Below are 21,647 nucleotides of genomic sequence, written 5' to 3'. Positions count from 1 at the left end.
ATTGAGTGCTTTCCGTGTGCACAGAGCACTTTACTAAGCGCTTGGGAGAGTACAGTATAACAGAGTTCGTAGACACGTTCCCTGCCTACAGTGATCTCACAGTCTAGAGGGAGAGAAATTATTATTTCCATAATTTAAATATAATAACAATAACTGTGGCATCTTAAGCCACATGTCTTAACCCAGGACAGATGTCGGATAAGTTCAGAGTTAAAGAATCCCAGGATTCAGGATAGACTGGACCTCTCCTGCACCAATGAAGCCCCACAGAACAGTGAGTTCATTGACTCTTAAGGGTATATGCAGTGGTGTCAATGCTCGGAAGGTGCATTAATGCCATTGGTCCAGTGGAACGAGCGTCAATTACATAATCAGGAGACTTTGTGTTCTGCTCCCATCTCTGCAAGTACAGAAATGTCTTCTGGGGCTGTGCCATCCACGGCGAAGGTTTCTGACCAAGGAACCCACCAAGGGCATTCCATAACGTGAATGGCACCCGCAGGAATCCTGGAAACTCATCCACGACAGTGGGAGTGAAGACCGCAAAGGTTTCCAAAGCAACCACCTGCTAGGATGTGACATCAAGAGCACAGCACCAGCATAGCATAGGCACCTATGCCACGATCACTTTGGCCATAAATGGGTCTGGCACAGAAAAAAAAAATTGCTTGGACATCACAGCGTGCCTCACCCCAGCCCTCCTATTCATTCATTGCCCTCCACACCACTACAGGAACACAACTGACAGAGGCGAGAGTATGTGGGAGGCGCTACTCAAAACCACCATCACTTGAGTCATTTCTTTTGTGCAGATTCTCAGTCCTGGAGTCTTGGGCCTGAGGCTTGTGTGTCTTTGATGCGGAGTCTTTGTCATCATCGCCACCATCAATTTCCCGTTTGCCCATCAGACGGAACTACCCAGCAACGTCAATACTTGGCAGTCCTTTTCTCCAAGGCTCTTAGAGCATCTGTCCAAGAGCTCCAACCCATTTTGGAGTGCGGGGATCTACACTAATAATGATAGGATGGAAGAAGAATCTGCCAGTAGTGTTAATGGTGCTAACGATATCTGACTTGCTCTCCAGGTATCAGCAATTCAGAGTTGACCCTGGTTATTCCATCATTTCTTGGGATGTCAACATCGTTGTAATGTCCATCTGGGGCATGGTAGGACCTGTATTATGTACAGTTTTCTTTCATATGAGAAGCAGCATGGCTTAGTGGATAGAGCACAAACTTGGGAGTCAGAAGGTCGTGGGTTCTAGTCCCAGCTCTGCTGCATGTCTGCTATGTGACCTTTAGCAAGTCAGTTCACTTCTCAGGGCCTCATCTGTAAAATGGGGATTAAATCTATGAGCCTGATGTGAGATAAGGACTGTGTCCAACCTGATTTGCTTGTATCCACCCCAACACTTAATACAATGCTTAGGCATATAGTAAGCACTTAACAAATGCCACAATTATAATTATTATCATAATTATTTAAAAAGGGATAATCAACCTATCATTTATTGAGCACTTACCATGTGCAGAGCACTCTAATAAGTGATTGGGAGAGTATACTATATCAGAGTTAGTAGACACGCTCCCTGCCCACAAGGAGCTCACAATCTAGAGGCAGAACATACAGACTTCTTGCTTGAGTACATGGCATATCCTGTATTCATGGGCCCCTGGATAGGAAGAGAACTCGACGCCCCCCGATCCCCCCAATCTTCCACCTAAGGTTAGACTTCAACCATCCCAGATACATCATTTTATTGAAACTCTTCATTCACGATACCACCTATGTTGATTTCCCAACAGGACCTGCTCTCAAGCAATTTAGGCTGTAAGCCCTTGTGGGTCGGATTGTGTCCAATCTTATTATCCCATATCTACCCCAGTGTGTAGTACAGTATTTGGCACATAGAAAGCCCTTGAATATCACAGTTCATTCATTCAGTCGTATTTATTGAGCGCTTAACTGTGTGCAGAGCACTGTACAATTCACTATGATTTCATTTGGCTCTTACATTACCTGAATCCAACCTTACCTCATCATTTTCTGATTCCTCTCAATATTAGTCACAAGCACAAATTGATATCTATTCCCCACCCCCGGCTTTGTTATCTTGGGTGTGCAATTTTCCAGGTGACTTTCATAACTGAACCCACCTGACATGCTTTTATGTACTGATGGGGTGTTTCTTTCTCCCAGTAGGCATTCAATCCATTTCATCAGAGGTCTACAATCTTTTCCCTCAGGACTCTGGGCCAGGTGCCCACTGGCCCCCTTTCAGCTCACGTGGCCATTCGAGATGCCCAGTTCAGGGACATTGTACTCTAGGCAGTCAATAGGCTCATGCCAAATAAATCATGTAGAACCGACCCTGAGAGGGTATTTCATGAAGAATAAAGATTTGGGAAGAAAACTTTCTTGAAAATGCAGCAGTGTTTGAGTTGCAGAATGTGGAAATGTCTCCAAAAACAATTTGGGAATTTGGATTGGCAAAAGGGGTGATTCACAAAAACAGAAAAGCCCCTCAGGAGGAAGATGCACGTTGTAGCTACATCAACTGAGTTTCTATTATGTGCAGCTCCCTCTATTGAGCTCCAGTTGTACTGTGCACCTACTGTGGAAAGAGTGATGTACTGAGCACTGCCTACAGGCAGCGTGTTGTACTGAGCAACTACTCTGGGCCGAGTGCTATACCTGTTTAGAGGGTTTCCAGCCCTCCTTGGGGGCTTTCATGTTTTCTTGGATACCTGGGTTAGGCAAGGCTAACCCCAAAAGCTTGTTGTTAATACAAGGAATGTATTAAGTACTTACTATGTGTCAAACACTGCTCTAAACACTGGTGGAGATACAAATTAATTGGGTTGGACACAGTCCCTGTCCTGCATGGGGCTCATAGTCTTCAACTTTCTTCTGTGTCGCCCTGACTTGCTCCCCTTATTCATCCCCCATCCCAGCCCCACAGCACTTATGTATGGATCTGTAATTCATTTATATTAATGTCTGTCCCCACCTCTAGAAAATAGGCTCTTGTGGGCAGGGAATGTGTCTGTTATACTCTTCCAAGAGCTTAGTACAGTGCTCTGCACACCGTAAGTGCTCAGTAAATGCAATTGACTAACACAGTGCTGTGCTTACGATTGAATGAATAGTCTTAGGTAGAAGGGAGAACAGGAGAACTGAGGCACAGAGAAGTTAAGTGACTTGCTCAAGGTCACGCAGGAAGCAGTTGGCAGAGCTGGGATTAGAAGCCAGGTCATCAGACCCCCAGGCCCATGCACTTTCCACGAGGCCATGCTGCTTCCCTACCCCACCCCTCAGCTAGATACTCATGGGGGCCCTAGTCCCATCACTTCTGTGCACCAGTACCATGATGGTGCCCAGGACCAAGTGTGAAGAGCATGGAGGGGGTGAGGCAGAGGAAGCAGAGGGGAAGGCACTTGCCAGCAGTCAGAGTAACAGATAACTATGTAAGAACAAGTTTTTTTTTGTCAGAAGACTGCAATGAAGGATGTGGTTTAGACCAGGCTAGGATGCTTTTCTCCAGAAGGTGACACTCACTTTCCAAATCCTGGCTGTCCATCACCTCGCCCCCTCCTACCTCACCTCCCTTCTCTCCTTCTACTGCCCAGCCCGCAACCTCCGCTCCTCCACCGCTAATCTCCTCACTGTACCTCGTTCTCGCCTGTCCCGCCGTCGACCCCCGGCCCACGTAATCCCCCAGGCCTGGAATGCCCTCCCTCTGCCCCTCCGCCAAGCTAGCTCTCTTCCTCCCTTCAAGGCCCTGCTGAGAGCTCACCTCCTCCAGGAGGCCTTCCCAGACTGAGCCCCTTCCTTCCTCTCCCCCTCGTCCCCCTCTCCATCCCCCCATCTTACCTCCTTCCCTTCCCCATAGCACCTGTATATATGTATATATGGTTGTACATATTTATTACTCTATTTATTTATTTATTTATTTATTTTACTTGTACATTTCTATCCTATTTTATTTTGTTGGTATGTTTGGTTCTGTTCTCTGTCTCCCCCTTTTAGACTGTGAGCCCACTGTTGGGTAGGGACTGTCTCTATGTGTTGCCAATTTGTACTTCCCAAGCGCTTAGTACAGTGCTCTGCACATAGTAAGCGCTCAATAAATACGATTGATTGATTGATTGATTGATTGATTGGTCTGGTTCCAATTGTGAATTGGCGACAGTATCATTGCAATGAAAATAGGGCCCAGAAGACCATGGTCCTTTCCCTCTTATTTGGAGTTTTTTCCTTCCGTGAACAGAACTGGAGAGACAGAGCATGCCACCAGAAGGCACCCAGCTCCACCCCCCAATTCTCAATGGGCACTTGTGAGAAAATTCATTCATTCATTCAATCATATTTATTGAGTGCTTATTGTGTTCAGAGCACTGTACTAAGCACTTGGGAAGTACAAGTCGGCAACATATAGAGACAATCCCTACCCAACAACGGGCTCACAGTCTAGAAGTGGGAGACAGACAACAATAGGATTTTGTCTCACTGTAAGGTAGAGGAGAAGCTTGCAAAGATATTTAGAACTCCTCAGCTTGGAATTGCTTTGCCTATCCTGGGGGCCGGGGGGTGGGAATTATTCAGGTTTTTTCTTCCCTTTGTCACCTACCATTGGCATGGCTTTATGAACAGGTCTCATGTCTCTAACTCCAGAAAGTCTGTAGGAAAAGCAAGCCTCTTTTCAGCCCTGACAAATCTGTGTTTGAGGAAAACTACACTTTGAAAAGTGAACAAAAGAAAGGATGTATAGGAGACATACATTTTAAGGGTACATGAACTCTGGAATTTGGGGGTTTTTTTGCAGGGGGGAATGCATCTCCATAGAAACTGATATTACAGTTTTGTTCTACCTATAATATGCAGAACACTGGGGGGGTTTTGTATGTTTTTTAATCATGTTTCAGAGAGGACAGGGGTGCTACTGAAAGCCATATAAGAAAAATTTAAGACAGTGAAATAAAGATATGCCCAGAGTCAGTTTCACAAATCTCAACTCTAGATGTCTCTGAACTGGATGTGCTGTATGTTGTAGAAATAAAATAAAAAGACAGTTTGTATCTGAAAATTGAGACTTGTTAAAATCTGTTATGTTGCTTGTAGTTAAATGGCATAATACCAGAATCCCTGAAAAAATATGAAGGGAATCATGTTTTTAAGAATTGGGAATCCACATTAACCTATAATGCAGACTCCAAGCTATGGTCAATATGTCAGAAGGATAAGAACTTGTCACTTAAGACACAGTATTAATAATGCCACCAAGTATAGTTATTTGCAACTGTTGTTTGGCTACATGTTTGGGATTCTATAGTTTTAAGGGAATGTGTATGTGTGTGTGCATATATCTGTGCATGTGTGAAAAAGAGAGCAAGACAGTGGAAGGTTGGCTAAATACAGAAATTTTCCTAGGAGCTATGCAGACCCTATTGCTTGCAAAGTAGGCAGTCCAACCAACTGCCCAGCATGCCAACCCAACAACCCATGCCCACTGACCACTCCCACTCTTCTTCTTCCTCTGCCATTTTCCCAGGTCAAAAATAGACACTGCAGTGCCTGGGTACTAGGAATGCGCACCTGCTCTAGGAAGGGAATAAAGGTGGTAGTAGTGATGAATTATGGCTTGTATAGCACCATCCTCATTCTTTCTGCCAGCTAAAAGGCTAGTCAGCCAGTCTTTTTTCTATGGTATTTGCCAGGCACTGTACCAACTCCTGGAGTAGATACAAGCTAATCAGGTTGGACGCAGTCCCTGTCCCACATGGAGTTCACAGTCTTAATCCCCATTTTACAGATGAGGTAACTGAGGTACAGAGAAGTTAAGTGGTTTGCCCAAGGTCACACAGCAACCAAATGGCAAAGCAGAGATTAGAACCCAGCTCCTTCTGACTCTCAGGTCCATGCTCGATCCACTAGTCTGTGTTGCTTCTCTGCCTTCTGCTACTGTGGTGGTGATTCCTCTGCACCAGTCACCTGCTTCATAGACAGCTACTCTGCAGATGGATTTTTCTAAGAAATTAAGTTATTTTTAAAGCCAATTATGAAACAAGTTCTAATTATCTCATTTTGAAAAGTGCAACATGTTGAGAATATTTTCTCTTCTCCTTCCAGAAAACCTACAGAGATTTCAGGTTGCAAGGAGTCCTGGAAGGAACACTGAACAGTAAAACTTACGATACTCTTCATAGCCGTTTAACTGTGGAGGAAGCCACAGCCTCCGTTTCTGATGGTGGGGGACTTCAGGGCATCACAATGAAAGACAGTGACGAAGAAGATGAAGGGTGAAGTGAAAGGGATTTCTCCATTAGGGACATAGCATTGTTTATTTTGTAACTTGTCCTCGTAATTGTGTTTGTTTTAACCAGGTACAAACAATTGTAATTCATTCCACATTTGTCTTTCCCCCCCAAAAAAATAATGAAGTAGGGTTAGAGGCTGGAGGCTTGGGGAGGAGCAATGTGTTTATCCTCTCTCAATGTCTTGGTTTAAGACTGAGAGAATCTGAGGGTTCAGATTCTGGCTCCATCTGTGCTTGAGATATGTACCTTTTTCTTTAAAGCGAGTTGTCATTTATTTCTGTAAACCCATCTACTGGTGATGTCTTGTGCATAAAATGAAATGTATCTCATTCTACAAACTTTATGGAAAATTATTCTTTAAAAATACACGTTATCACTGTGCCGAATATTCAGTGCCCTTGTTTTTAAAAGAAAGTGTACTTTCAGATTTATACCCTGTTGTTAATTTGTCATGATTGTGATGTGCATTAAACTTTAATCTTGGTTCGTAATGCTCGAAGTATTTTAGTGGACTCATCAGGGCCATCAAATATATCCACACACGACTGGAGAGCCTGTGTCATTTCATTCAGAGCCCATCTTGGCAAATTTTAAGGAAATTGAACATGACACCAACATACCAAACAATTCTTTTTATGTGTGCAACAGCAAGAGTTTGCAGGCAATAAGAATTCATTTTGTCATGACCATTTATGTATGTATTTATTTGTATAGAATTCAAAATAAAAGATGTTTTCAATATTTCAAACACTCCAACTTCATGTAGTTTGCTTTTTTATGACTTTTTTTAAAAAAACAGTGAGAGATTTGTGAATAATGTGGAAAGAAGCTCTGGAAATGTGTTTCCCAGGAATTCTCAGGAATCCTAAATGGAAATTGTCTGCAATCACAATTAAATTTTTGTTCCAGTGTCTTTCTGTAAATGTCAGGTTTTCCTCCCCTTGTAAAGTGGAGGAAGTTTTTCTTTGACTTCCTCCCTTCTGGGAGGAGAGCTCAAAAAAAGGAAAACCTTGGAAAATCCAAACGGTACCATTTCTGTCTTGACTCAGACAAACCCCTGGGACTTTGTGTAGTTTTAAAGAAGGGCATATAAGTTTGGCTATTTACAACAGCTAACGATTTTCCATTTACTGTCCAGGTATCCAACTTAAAAGCGTTTATTTAAAGGTAGGGTAGAAAAGAAAATCTACTGTTGGGCAGGAAAAGAAAAAAGAAAGATGAATGTGTGTTCCCAGGCGGGGAGAGCCACGGAGGGCGTAATGTAAAGTTGCTCTGGTCCAGCTGTGTCTCTCAGTGTCCACGGATTTTCCTCTCGAATTGTCTTCAGCTCCTCTTAGTGCCCCTTGCCCGCCAGAAGAGGGATTTCCCGGTGCCGCTGGAGGAAATGTTCATGCCAAGTGCATTAGCGGGGGCCATCCTTCGCCCTCCCCCCTGGACCGTCTCCCAGGCATGTGGAGAAGAAGGCGCTGGTGGGAGAGAAGGAGTCCTGCTGGAGCGGGAATAATAATGATGGTATTTGGTAAGCGCTTACTATGTGCCAAGCACTGTTTTAAGCGCTGAAATGGCATCCCTTCCTGAGTGATTGGGTCCCTGGGCACTGCACCGCTCGGGGATCCGGGGAAGGAACTGTCCACTCTGCCCTTGGAGGTCCGGCCAAGTCCTCGCCGCCCTCCGCCCGGAGGCATAGAATTGGGGAGGGGGGAATCATTCATTCATTCAGTCGTATTTATTGAGCGCTTACTGTGTGCAGAGCAGTATACTAAGCGCTTGGGAAAGTACAGTACAACAAAAAGCAGTCACATTCCCTGCCCACAATAAGCTTACAGTCTAGAAGCGGGGGGGGGGGCGGGGGGGACAGACTTCGATACAGGTAAGTAAAATGACAGATATGGACATAGTGTGGTGGGGCTGGGAACGGGGGAAGAGCAAAGGGAGCGAGTCAGGGCGACGCAGAAGGGAGTGGGAGATGAGGAAAAGTGGGGCTTAGTCTGGGAAGGCCTCTTGGAGGAGATGGGCGTTCAATAAGGCTTGGAAAGGGGGGCGAGTCATTGTCGGATTTGAGGAGGGAGGGCCTTCCAGGATTCCTGGAAGCGAGCAGACATTCAGCGAGGACTGGAGAAGAGAGAGGAGACTCCCGGGGGGCGATCACCCGCCCGGGCCAGGGGTGGCCAGGCAGTGCGGAGCGAGCTGGGATCCCTGCAAAGTGGGAAACTAGGGAATCTCCCGACTTTACACGGCCTTTTTCCCGGGAAGCCTGAGTCAGCCCGGAGGAAAAGAGAGTGGTCAGTCCGACCGACCCCACTGACCCTTCCCTGCCCAGCTCCGTGGCGCCAAGCCCTCCACATCACGCAACATCATCCGCAAACTCCTCTACACGGCCACGCAGGCATTTTCCCCCATGGACAAGCCGTGTCAGCGCTCATATAGGGAAGCAGCGTGGCTCAGTGGTAAGAGCCCGGGCTTGGGAGTCACAGGTTCTAATCCCGGCTCTGCCAATTGTCAGCTGTGTGACTTTGGGCAAGTCACTTCACTTCTCTGTGCCTCAGTTCCCTCATCTGTAAAATGGGGATTAAGACGGTGAGCCCCACGTGGGACAACCTGATCACCTTGTATCCTCCCCAGCGCTTAGAAAAGTGCTTTGCACATTGTAAGCGCTTAACAAATGCTATTATTATTATTATTACATAGGCTTAGGCGCATATACACTCCACGTGCCTGCAGTCTGCGCATTAGAGATGCTTATGCACGTGCGGGCAGCCGCGCTGACACACGTGAGCTCACCCTGGCACACGTGGGCACCCCCAAGCGCCAGGCCCCCTGCTTTCCCTTGGGAGCCGAGGGCTGGCCCCGCTCGGGCACCGGTCTGGTGGCTCTCCCTGGGCCTGGCCCTGCTTGGGATAAGATGCCTCAGCTTGGCCTGCGGCCGGATCCGGTCACGGAGGTGAGAAAAAGCTGCCCACTCGGTCTGAAATCAGGGGCGGCGTTGGCCCGGCCAGTGGGTATGCGCGGAGACCGTGGGCCTCGGGCTCAGCAGAAATGTGCTTCGCCAATGGGAAGTGGTCAGGCTGTGGGACAGCAAAGGGGGAAGAACGATCCCGGGAAGGGAAAGTGTAGAGAGGAGCAGGAACAGAAGCCTCCTCCCCATCTCAGGGGCAATACCATGGGTTCGAACTCTCCAGACGCGGGCGGACACCGTGTTCCCCAAATAGCGAATAATGATGCTAATAACGATGATGCTATTTGTTACCAGGTGCCAAAGCACTGTTCTAAGCGCTGGGGTAGATACAAGGTAATCAGGTTGTCCCACGTGGGGCTCACAGTCTTCATCCCCATTTTACAGATGAGGTAACTGAGACACAGAGGAGTTTTGTGATTTGCCCAAAGTCACACAGCTGACCAGTGGCGGAGCCGGGATTAGAACGCACGACCGCTGATTCCCAAACCCGGGCTCTTTCCACTAAACCACGCTGCTTCTCAAGAATGAGGGGTATTGGAGGGGGGGCAGTGGGTTGTGCGTGGAGAGAGGGAAATCAAACAAGCTGATTCTGTGCCTAGTATTATAGTAAGCGCTTTGGAGAGTACACCGAAGTTAATAAACACGATCCCTGCCCTCAAAGAGTTTACGGTAGAGCAGATGACTTTGAAGCTGGTAGAAAGCCTCTTCAAACCTACCGCAGCTCTGGGACCAGAGCTGATCATATTTATTGAGCGCTTACTGTATGCATAGCACTGTACTAAGCGCTTGGGAAGTGCAAGTTGGCAACATAATATGTTTGTACATATTTATTACTACACCTGTCCACATGTTTTGTTTTGATTGTCCGTCTACCCCTTCTAGACTGTGAACCCGTTGTTGGGTAGGGACCGTCTTTATATGTCGCCAACTTGGACTTCCCAAGCACTTTATTGACACCTGTCCACATGTTTTGTTTTGGTTGTCTGTCTCCCCTCCAGGAGGCCTTCCCAGACTGAGCTCCCTCCTTCCTCTCCCCCTCCTCTCCCTCTCCATCCCCCCCCCCCCCCCGCCTTACCTCCTTCCCTTCCCCACAGCACCTGTATATATGTATATATGTTTGTACGGATTTATTTATTACTCTCTTCATTTATTTTACTTGTACATATTTATTCTACTTATTTTATTTTGTTAATATGTTTTGTTTTGTTCTTTGTCTCCCCCTTCTAGACTGTGAGCCCAATGTTGGCTAGGGACCGACTCTATACGTTGCCAACTTGTACTTCCCAAGCGCTTAGTACAGTGCTCTGCACTTAGTAAGTGCTCAATAAATACGATTGAATGAATGAATTACTCTATTTATTTAGTTTACTTGTACATATTTAGTCTATTTTATTTTGTTACTAAGTTTTGTTTGTTGTCTGTCTCCCCCTTCTAGACTGTGAGCCTGCTGTTGGGTAGGGACCGTCTCTATATGTTGACAACTTGTACTTCCCAAGCGCTTAGTACAGTGCTCTGCACACAGTAAGCGCTCAATAAATACGATTGAATGAATGAATGACCACGCAGTGATGCTGGCCCCGGACTTACTGTCCCGGAAATGTTCGGGTTTATTCATTCATGCATTCCATCGTATTTATTGAGCGCTCACTGTGTGCAGAGCACTGTACTAAGAACTTGGGAGAGTACAATATAATAATAAACAGACACATCCCCTCACAACGAGTCTAGAGGGGGAGAAGCGGGAGGGTTTTGAGTGAGGAAAAAGAAAAGTTTGTTAAGGACTGGCCTTCGCTTTTCTACTTAGTGGGTTGATGCGTAGGTTGGCTGGCAGCCACTGGAGATTTTTGAAGAGAATCCCCTTTAAGAGGCAAAGTCGGCAGAAATTACGTTTTTAAACGGGAAGTGCGATCCGGGAGGATTTCGACCAAACTGAGGGCATCATGGGGCTCAAATGGCTGAATTCAATCGAAATCTCCAGAGGTGGTTACATCGTTGCCCTGAATTTCTTTTCTCACAAGTCGTTTCCATATGCATTTTCTTACTTACTCTAGACCGTAAGCTCCTTGTGGACAGGGAATGTGTCTGTTTATTGTTGTATTGTACTCTCCCAAGCGCTTAGAACAGTGCTCTGCACACAGTAAGCGCTCCGTAACTATGAATAGACGTACACTCACAACTCTCTGGGAGGAAAGAAGTATTATGTTCCTCATTTTTCAGACGAGGAAACTGAGGCACGGGGAGGTTAAGTGGGGGTGTGAGGTCACACAGGGGCCGCGTCTCCTGCCACCTCATCGCGGGCCTTTCCCAGGAGAACCCAGTTGCCATCTGGATCAGGCTTCCTACCCGTGGCAGTAAAGTGCTATTTATCAAGAATGTTGTCTTTGCTCTAGAAATCCCTGTCTGGAAATTGTTCCACAGTAATATTTCCCAAACCCACATTTTTGCTAATTCCTGGATGATTTTTTTTTTCATTAGATTGAGGGAAACCCCACAGGTGGTTCTGGATTGGCTCTGAAGAATTAGGAAATTCGAAAACGGTTTACCCAAGTCGAACAGCTTTGATGATTTTCAAGACATTTATCGTGGGTCCAGTTTCGTTTTAATCAGATAATAGTTAAGAAAGAACCGGTAGTAGTCCCGTGGCTAGTGAGTCCACATAAACCCGCGTCGGACGCTCAATAAGACTGTGGGTCACTACAGATTTGGGGGCGCGAAGATCGGAGCCTTTCTCCAAATTAAAAAAAAATCAAATTGTGAAAAGAGAGAGAATATGATTATGTGTGGAAAGGTGAAGATGATTATCTGCTTGCGAGGGTGTGAATATGTGTTGTGTTTGGGAATACATATGAGTAATTGTGTTTGTGGGGGAGTGAATATGTGTTACATGTTTGAGAACCATATGTATGATTACTTGTTCGTATGCGTGGGTGCTTGTGTTTTTCGTGCGCCCATATTTAAATGATATCGAACTGAGAGAAATCGGTCGGATGAGCCTGATTTTTAAGATGTCTTGGGAAAGGTTCTTAGCGTCCAATTTCCGCTTGTGAAAAAGAATTTTTAAAAAGTTTTATTTTTGGTTTTTTTGTTATTTTTTTTCCGTCAGGTAACTAACTACTCCCATCGAAAATGCCGAGCCGTTTTAGTCGTCGTAGATCAGCAAGACCAGCACTCTTTGCCAAACAGCTCTCTCGGCCCAGTAAAGTTTGAACCCATTTTACAGATGGAAATGAAGGAAGAGAAGTCCAGGTCTTGGGTAAGAGAGGGGAGGGACGGAGCGGGGAAGGGGAGTGAATCAGATCGCCTTGGTTAGATAACTCAGGCAAAAGCTTTTTTCTTTCTGCATCAGCTGGATAATTGGGAATATTCTTCGTTTCACTTTGGCACTAAGGACCTTCTGAGGACTTTGTAGTTGGACCCTACTTCCGCCTCTTCCTCCTCCTCCTCCTCATCTTCATTAACATCATCTTTAGCCACAGAAATGGCTGGACGCCTACTCTGCTTAGAGATAGTAACTAGACGCTTGGAATATATAGAAGTGTAGACTCTGATCCCTGCCTTCGAGGAGTTTACAGTTTAACAGGAATGACGGCTGCCATCAACTTGCCGGGAATTCGATAGTTAAAAGCGAGAAAGAACAGACATTACTAGCACGCACAAGAGAAAAAAATAAATGAGTTCCAAATCAATCAACAGTTAAATGCCCGCTCGCTGAGCTGGCTAATGGGGTTCTCTGGTGCCAGGGTCACCTGCCCCCGTTCCGGGCACTAGAAATGCGTATTTACCCGGTCCCCAAGAGAGGTGAGCGTTGCGCACTCCAGTTCCCAAAGCCGGGAAGAAAAGTCGCCGGGACCGAGGAATCGTTTTCCCCGGTTCTGACCGCGGTTATCAGGTAGGGCGTTTTCTGCTGAGAAAAGCCGCCCGGGAATGAATGGTGGGAATCTTGGTCCCGGCTCGGTCCGGCCCAAAGTATGGCTATTGGGAGACTTGGAAGTCGGAATCCATTTGGCCACTGGGTCGCTGGGATCCGAACCCTTCCCGATGCCCAAACTCTCACCCAGACCCCGGACTCTTGCTCCCGGACCCTCCTTCCTGGATTCTCCCCCCCTTCCCAAATTCTTCACCCCCTTCACACCCTCCTTCCCTCGGGCTCTCCGCGCCGGAGACCCCCTCCGCCCCCCGGACTCTCCACACACACACACACACACACACACCCCACCCCTCCCCTCCCCTCCCTCCGGGCCGGAGAAACGGCGTGGCCAAAGGGCTAGAACCAAGGAAGGGTTGAAGTGAGTAAGAGTCGGGGTCGATTTGAACTTTGTCTTATCCCTTTCCAAGGAACAAACACAAATTCATTCACTCAAATCGTATTTATTGAGCGCTTACTGCGCGCAGAGCACTGTACTAAGCGCTTGGGAAGTACAAATCGGCAACATATAGAGACGGTCCCTACCCAACAACGGACTCACAGTCTAGAAATGCGGGGAGGCCGGGCGCCCAGGACCCCCTAAACGACGGATCTCGGGCCCGGTTTGTGGGCGGGAGGGAGGGAGGGAGGGGGACGGGGGACCTGCCCCGGGGTCTGCAGAAACGGACCCAGTGGGGGTCTGGATTATCCGCCCCCCCCCCCCCCCAGTAGAAGGCAGCGTGATTGAAGAAGTAGCGTTGCTCAGTGGAAAAAGCACGGGCTTTGGAGTCAGAGGTCATAATAATAATAATAATGGCATTTATTAAGCGCTTATTACGTGCAAAGCACTGTTCTAAGCGCTGGGGAGGTTACAAGGTGATCAGGTTGTCCCTCGTGGGGCTCACAGTCTCAATCCCCATTTTACAGATGAGGGAATTGAGGCACAGAGAAGTGAAGTGGCTTGCCCAAGGTCACACAGCTGACAATTGGCAGAGCCGGGATTTGAACCCATGACCTCTGACTCCAAAGCCCGTGCTCTTTCCTACTGAGCCACGCTGCTTCTCATGGGTTCAAATCCCGGCTCCGCCACTTGTCAGCTGTGTGACTTTGGGCAAATCACTTCACTTCTCTGTGCCTCAGTTCTCTCAACTGTAAAATGGGGATTAAGACTGTGAGCCCCCCGTGGGACAACCTGATCACTTTGTAACCTACCCAGCGCTTAGAACAGTGCTTTGCACATAGTAAACACTTAATAAATGCCATTAAAAAAAAGGCGAGAGGAGCGGAGCTGCCGCCGGCCGCGGAGGGACCTCGGTTCCTCCCCCCACCCCGAGAGAGGGGGCGGGGGGCGCCTGGGGCCCCGGGCCGGTTGGAGCCCCGCTCCTTGCAGCCCTTAATAATAATAATAATAATGTTGGTATTTGTTAAGCGCTTACTGTGTGCCAAGCACTGTTCTAAGCGCTGGGGGGATACAAGGTAATCAAGGTTGTCCCACGTGGGACTCATAGTCTCCATCCCCATTTTACAGATGAGAGAACTGAGGCACAGAGAAGTGAAGTGACTTTCCCAAAAATCACACAGCTGACAAGTGGCAGAGGCAGGATTAGAACCCATTACCTCGGACTCCCAAGCCCGGGCTCTTTCCACTGAGCCACGTGGCTTCCCTAAACCCGAGACCCGCAACCCTGGGCCCAAGGGGCCCCCTTAGGCGAGCTTTCATTTATTCAATCGTATTTATTGAGCACTTACTGTGTGCAGAGCACTGGACTAAGCGCTTGGAAAGTGAAATTCGGCAACAGAGACAATCCCTACCCCACAACGGGCCTTGGCCGACCTACCGTCGCCGCTCCACATGTAAGAATCCGACAGATTGGAAACTCGTGCGACCCCGTGAAAGGAGAACGCCTTGGATTTGGGGGGAAAGGGGGCGGGGGGGGGGGCTACGGGCCAATTAAGAGGAGACATAAAGCCATTTCATTCATTCGTATTTATTGAGCGCTTACTGTATGCAGAGCACTGTACTAAACGCTTGGGAAGTACAAGTCGGCAACATATAGAGACGGTCCCTACCCAATTTGGAGAGTGAACCAGGGCAGGCCGGCAGCCTTGGCGGGGCTTGGGATCTGGGGGCTGGGGAGGGGGGCGTGCCCCCCCCCGGAAGACTCCAGCAGCCGGGCCCTTTCCCTGTCTCAGCCATCTGTTGGGTTAGCACCCCTCTGGAGCCGCCGCCGCCATCCCCTGCTTTGCCCTGTCCACTTCTGCCCCCACCCGCAGTCCAAGGTCCAGGAGGGAGGGAGGAAGGAGCGCATGGGCCCGGGGAAAGCGCCGGTCCGGTCTGTCATGGACAGAGAGGGGCGGGGGGCGCCTGTCCTGATGACGACGGCTTAGACCGGGGCCCCGGACCCCTCCATTCTAACTCCCTCCTGGCCTCGGGGTAGGTTGTTTGGTTGTTGCTGTTGTTTGGGGTGTTGTTGTTTTGAGGGGTGGTGGTGGGGACGAGGGGGAAAGAGGACAGCTAGGACTGGAACTGAGTGCTCTTTCTTCCTTTCTCCTCCCCAGACTGGGGGAGCCAGCCTCAAAAGGGCGGGTGGGTAGCACCCCCACCTACACACACACACACACACACACACACACACACACACACACACACACACACACACACACACACACACACACACACACACACACACACACACACACACACACCCCTCTGCGCCATTGTGGTTGGGGGCTGGGAGATGGGGTTGGGTGGCCAGTTTCTATGGCTGCCTGTCCTGGGACCCTCCATCTTCCTCTGTTGGTTGGAAGGATTTGTGGAGAGTTTTCCGAGGAGGGGGACCCCAAGAGGAAGTCTGCGGGGGCCGGCTGCGGGGGGCTTTAGCCGTCCTTCTCCTCCACCATCCCGCACCGCTAAGACCCCGCAGCCCTCCGGTGATCCAGCGATGACCCGGCGGGGAGGGTGGTCCAGACATCAGAGCCTCCCCACCCCGGCCTGGGTCCAGCGCTGGGCCCGGGGGCTGGCATCCTCTGGTCCTGGTCCTCTGCTTCTGTCTCCCCTCCTCTCCAGCTCCCACCCCGAGGAGAGGGGAAAGGTGGGGGGTGGGGGTGGGGCTGGGGGGAGGCTCCCGTAGAGACCAGCCGGACCCGAGCTGGGGTTTGGGCCCTCGAGGGAGGACCCTGCCTCGCCTCCCAGTAGTAGAGAAAAGGCAAAATTGAAAATCCGTAAAACTGGTCCGTCCCCCGCCACCCTCAAATACTTTCGTTCATTCATTCAACCGTATTTATTGAGCGCTCACCGTGTGCAGAGCACTGTACTAAGCGCTTGGAAGTACAAGTTTGCAACATATAGAGACGGTCCCTACCCAACAGCGGGCTCACAGTCTAGAAGACTACAGTCAAATAGTAATAATAATACTTGTTAAGTGCTTACTATGTGCCAAGCACTGTTCTAAGCGCTGGAGTAGATCCGAGTAAATTAGGTTGGGCACAGTCCCTGTCCCACCTGGGGCTCACAGTCTTAATCTCCAGTTTACAGACGAGGCAACTGAGGCCCAGAGAAGTGAAGTGACTTCCTCGAGGTCACACAGCAGACATGTGGTGGAATCGGGATTAGACTCTGACTCCCAAACCGGTCCTGTATTCATTCATTAATTCATTCTTTCAATCGTATTGATTTAGCCATTAAGCCACGCTGCTTCAATCAATCGTCCGTTGCTGGGTAGGGACCGTCTCTATATGTTGCCGATTTGTACTTCCCAAGCGCTTAGTACAGTGCTCTGCACACAGTAAGCGTTCGATATATGTTGCCAACTTGTACTTCCCAAGCGCTTAGTACAGTGCTCTGCACACAGTAGGCGCTCAATAAATACGATTGATTGATTGATTGATAAATACGATTGAATGAATGAATGAATATTTATTAAGCGCTATGTGCAGAACACTGTACTAAACGGTTGGGAGAGTACACTATAACAGAGTTGGTAGCCACGCTTCCTGCCCACTTCCCCGCATCCCGCCGGCTAGGAAAAGCGTTGCGGGGTGGCGGGGATCAATGCATCAGGCACTGCCACGAGAAACGGGAGGGAGGAGAATGCGGGGATCGACGGGGAAGAGATGATCCGTGCCCCCATAAATCCAACCCCCAGGATTTGGGAGCAGGGGCCCCGCAGACACCCGGTTCTGACGGGTTGCCTGCTCCGCCGAGTCGGTCCTGGAAGAAAGGAGCCCGGCCCGACCGATCCCGGGACCAGCCGGGGCGGATAACGGGCCTGGCACAGCGAAACCGCGGCGGAGAAAAATCTTAGTCTGCCGGTCTCCAGGTCCTTGCCACTAATGTACGAAACGGAGCCCCTCCTCTCTGCAGCCGCTCCCTCCATCCCTGCATCCCAAACACCAGGCCTCGTCCTCAACAGACCCCTTGGACCGGGTGGGCCGAGAGGGACCGGCCAGACCTCGGAGGAGCGGCCGGGGGTTCCCGGGTGGGAGCCGGGGTCCCACCCACCTGCACACGTAATGCCACCGCCGAACGGCGCTGGGATAATAATAATAATAATAATGGCATTTATTAAGCGCTTACTGTGTGCAAAGCACTGTTCTAAGCGCTGGGGAGGTTACAAGGTGATCAGGCTGTCCCACGGGGGGCTCACCGTCTTAATCCCCATTTTACAGATGAGGTAACTGAGGCACAGAGAAGTTAAGTGACTTGCCCAAAGTCACACAGCTGACAATTGGCAGAGCCGGGATTTGAACCCATGACCTCTGACTCCAGAGCCCGTGCTCTTTCCACTGAGCCACTCTGTTTCTCCTAATATCTGCTGTGTGACCTTGGGATGGCCCGCCGGAGCCAGGTTCACCCTTGCCCGGCTCCCGCGGGGCCGGGGCCCTGACCGACCACCGGCCTCCCTCCGGAGTCTCGGGTGGGGAAAGGCTCCTGCCCAACCTCGAAATCCGGAGGGTCGGCTCCCTCTTTGCTGGACGTTTGACGCCCAGGGTTGCCCCGGGCCGTCCAGCCGTCCTCCGGCTGACCCCTCCAGGTTCTACCCCCTGCCCATCCGCTCGGCTCCGGGCCAGCAGGAGCCCAGCCTTTCAGAAGAAGCCTCGGAGCCCTTTCTTCTTTTTAACGATTTTTGGGGGTTCACTGGACGAGGGGGTCACGCCCAGCCACGCGGGAACCGCTGCGCGGTTCCGTCTGCTGCAGATAAAACCGAAGACCAAATCGAGAGGCGGGCTCTGCTGGGTTTCTGGGGGTGCGGAGGATTCATTCATTCAATCTTATTTATTGAACGCTTACTGTGTGCAGAGCACTGTACTAAGCGCTTGGGAAGTACAAGTTGGCAACATATAGAGACGGTCCCTACCCAACAGCGGGCTCACAGGCTAGAAGGCCGCACGTGGGCGACGGCGGCCCGGGCAAGGAACGCGGGGCTGTTCGGTGCGGGGTTCCCGCTCACAGCACCCGCAGGCCGGACAGTTACCTCGCACAATTGTCGAAGGGCCGGTCCCTGGAAGGCCGGCTCTGAGCAAGCTAGAGATCGGTGTGTGTGTTGTGTGTGTGTGTGTGCATATTGTGTGTCGGTTCGGGGGGGGCGGTTAGATGTGCTCTTCTATGTGCATGAGTGTGTGTGTGTACAGTTGTGTGCGCTTGGGTGTGTAGAGCAATGAGCTTGTAGGTACGGGCTTGTGTGTATTCGGGAGTGAATCTGTGTATGGGCTTCTGCGTAGTTAAGTTTGTCGGCGCATGTGTGTGTGTGTGTGTGTGTGTGTGTGTGTGTGTTTTGTTCTCTGTCTCCCCCTTTTAGACTGTGAGCCCACTGTTGGGTAGGGACTGTCTCTATATATTGCCAACTTGTACTTCCCAAGCGCTTAGTACAGTGCTCTGCACACAGTAAACGCTCAATAAATACGATTTGATGATGATGATGATGTAATAGACCCTCAGGCAGTAATCCCCGCCACCCCCCGGTTAGGCCATTCCCGGTCCGATTGGAGGTGAAATGTGAAAGGTTCCTAGGTCAAGGCAAAGCCCACCCGGCCGGGGGTTAGAGAGGCCAGCCGGCTGCCCAGGCGGCCCGGGAAGTTGGAGAAATTCAGTGGGCAACGTCCTGGCGCGGGGAGGGGGCGAGGGTCGTGTCCGGCCGGTCCCTTGTCCCGGACCTGGGGCGCAGCACGGAGCACAGCAGGGAGCGGAGGAAACATGATCCGGCTCCCCCTCCCCCGGAGCCACCCTCCCCTGTCCAAACCCAACGGCAGCAATTAAAGTCTTAGCCGAGACCCATCTGTCGGGGGACCGGGCCTCCTCCCCACAACCAGCCCCGGCCCACCCACCCCCCGCCCCCCGCCCAACCTTGGTCTCGGGCAGGGGTGCGGAGAAGAAGAGGCCCTACTGAGAGCTCACCTCCTCCAGGAGGCCTTCCCAGACTGAGCCCCCTCCTTCCTCTCCCCCTCCTCCCCCTCTCCATTCCCCCCGCCCTAACTCCTTCCCTTCCCCACAGCACCTGTATATATGTATATATGTTTGTATGTAAATTACTCTATTTATTTATTCATTTTACTTGTACATACCTATTCCATTTATTTTATTTTGTTAATATGTTTTGTTTTGTTCTCTGCCTCCCCCTTCTAGACTGTGAGCCCACTGTTGGGTAGGGACCGTCTCTATATGTTGCCAACTTGTACTTTCCAAGCGCTTAGTACAGTGCTCTGCACACGGTAAGCGCTCAATAAATACGACATTGATTGATAAGAGATGGGGGGAGGGGGGGTTCCTCAAAGTTGAGGTCTTTTCATTCCGGGTCCCCCCGCCCTTCCCCGGCCCCTCCAGCTAGGATATTTGGATGGAGAAGGTTGGGAAGAGATGTGTGCATGGGGGAACTCCGTCTCTCTCAGCTCCACACCCCAACCCACACCTATACACACCATTCTTTCATTCTTTCATTCAATCGTATTTATTGAGAGCTTACTGTGTGCAGAGCACTGTACTGGGCGCTTGACAAGTACAATTCGGCAACAGAGTCAATCAATCAATCGTATTTATTGAGCGCTTACTGTGTGCAGAGCACTGTACCAAGCGCTTGGGAAGTACAAGTTGGCAACATATAGAGACGGTCCCTACCCAACAGTGGGCTCACAGTCTAGAAGGGGGGAGAAAGACTACCAAACAAAACAAGTAGGTATCAGTAGCATCAAAATAGATAAATAGAATGATAGATATATACACGTCATCAATAAAATGAATAGAATAACAGATATGTACAAATATACCCAAGTGCTGTGGGGCGGGGAGGGGTTAGAGGGGAGGGAGGGAGTAGAGATGGGGAGGGGAGGAGCAGAGGAAAAGGAGGGCTCAGTCTGGGAAGGCCTCCTGGTGGAGGTGAGCTTTCAGTAGGGTTTTGAAGGGGGGAAGCTAGTTTGTGAGCTAGTTTGGCGGATGTGAGGAGTGAGGGCATTCCAGGCCAGAGATAGGACGTGGGCCCCGAGCCGGGCCCCACCTTCCGGAGCTGGGGGGTCGCGGGGAGGACTGGGGGCGTTTGCAGGGAGCCTCACCTAATGACTGCCTCCCTCCCCGCCCTAGCCCCTGGAGTCCTTACCTGCTCAGGGGCTGGTGGGGGAAGCCGGAGCCGGAGACACGTGTCCGGGGGCGGCGGCGACGGCCCGCTGCCCACCATCGTGGTCCTCCTTCTCCGCTCCTCGGCTTCCGTTCGGGTCCGGTCAGCCGGCTGCGGCCCCCCGCGGCGCCCGGCCCCGAGGTCTCCCCTCCGCCCGGCTGGGCTGGGACCGCAGCCCCGGGGGTCCGCAGCCTGCTCGGCCGCAGGGACGGACCAACGGCGGGAGGGACGCAGGGAAGGACGGGCCGAGGGAGGGACGGAGGGCAGGACGGAGGTCCCCTCCCCCAGCTCGCTGCCCCTTCCCTTCTTCCCGCGCTGCCCTCCCCTCCCTGCAGCCCCCGGCCCCGGGCCCCGCGTCCGGCCCCTCTCGCCCCAAGGCGCGGACGGCGGTGCCAAGGGGCAGTCCTCCCCCGGAGGCGCGTTTCGGTGGGGCTGCGGACCCGGGCTCGGACACTCCGGGGGGGAGGAAGGGAGGAGGCTGAGCTGGGGGGAGCGGGGTGGAGTTTGGAAAACTCTCTTGTGATTTTTTCGAAACTTTGACTTGATGCATGCGTAGGTGCATGTGAGCGCACTCAGGCGTAAAAACCTCGGGCAGGTTCCTGAGTGGGTATATACGTGCGGGTGTGCATGCTCGTTTCCCAGACCAGCGACGGTAGAAACTTCAGTGTTCAAGATAACACACACACACACACACACACACACACGCCGGAGAGACGACAGATCCCAGCCCCGCATCCTCTCTCCAGCCTGCAGACTCTCTGGATAAATGTATCAGGCGTTTGTCCCCGGGTTCCCATTTCTTTATTTAACTGTGAGCCCACTGTTGGGTAGGGACTGTCTCTATATGTTGCCAACTTGTACTTCC

General features: G+C 50.5%; 1 protein-coding gene across 10 annotated transcripts in view; it reads left to right on the top strand.

Moving 5' to 3' along the window:
* Positions 1 to 7,074, top strand: part of CADPS2 (calcium dependent secretion activator 2) — a 371,455-nt gene extending 364,381 nt beyond the window's left edge. For all 10 annotated transcript variants that reach the window (XM_038752460.1, XM_038752456.1, XM_038752457.1 and 7 more), the window contains one exon: positions 6,131 to 7,074. In XM_038752460.1, the coding sequence (XP_038608388.1) occupies positions 6,131 to 6,304 (174 nt within the window). In that variant the 3' untranslated portion in view covers positions 6,305 to 7,074. The remainder of the gene's footprint in view (positions 1 to 6,130) is intronic.
* Positions 7,075 to 21,647: the final 14,573 nt, after the last annotated feature.

Source organism: Tachyglossus aculeatus, chromosome 10 (assembly GCF_015852505.1).
Source record: "Tachyglossus aculeatus isolate mTacAcu1 chromosome 10, mTacAcu1.pri, whole genome shotgun sequence".
Classification (NCBI taxonomy): domain Eukaryota; kingdom Metazoa; phylum Chordata; class Mammalia; order Monotremata; family Tachyglossidae; genus Tachyglossus; species Tachyglossus aculeatus.
The sequence above is the reverse complement of the archived record's forward strand: the minus strand, read 5'-3'. Positions and strand labels throughout refer to the sequence as shown.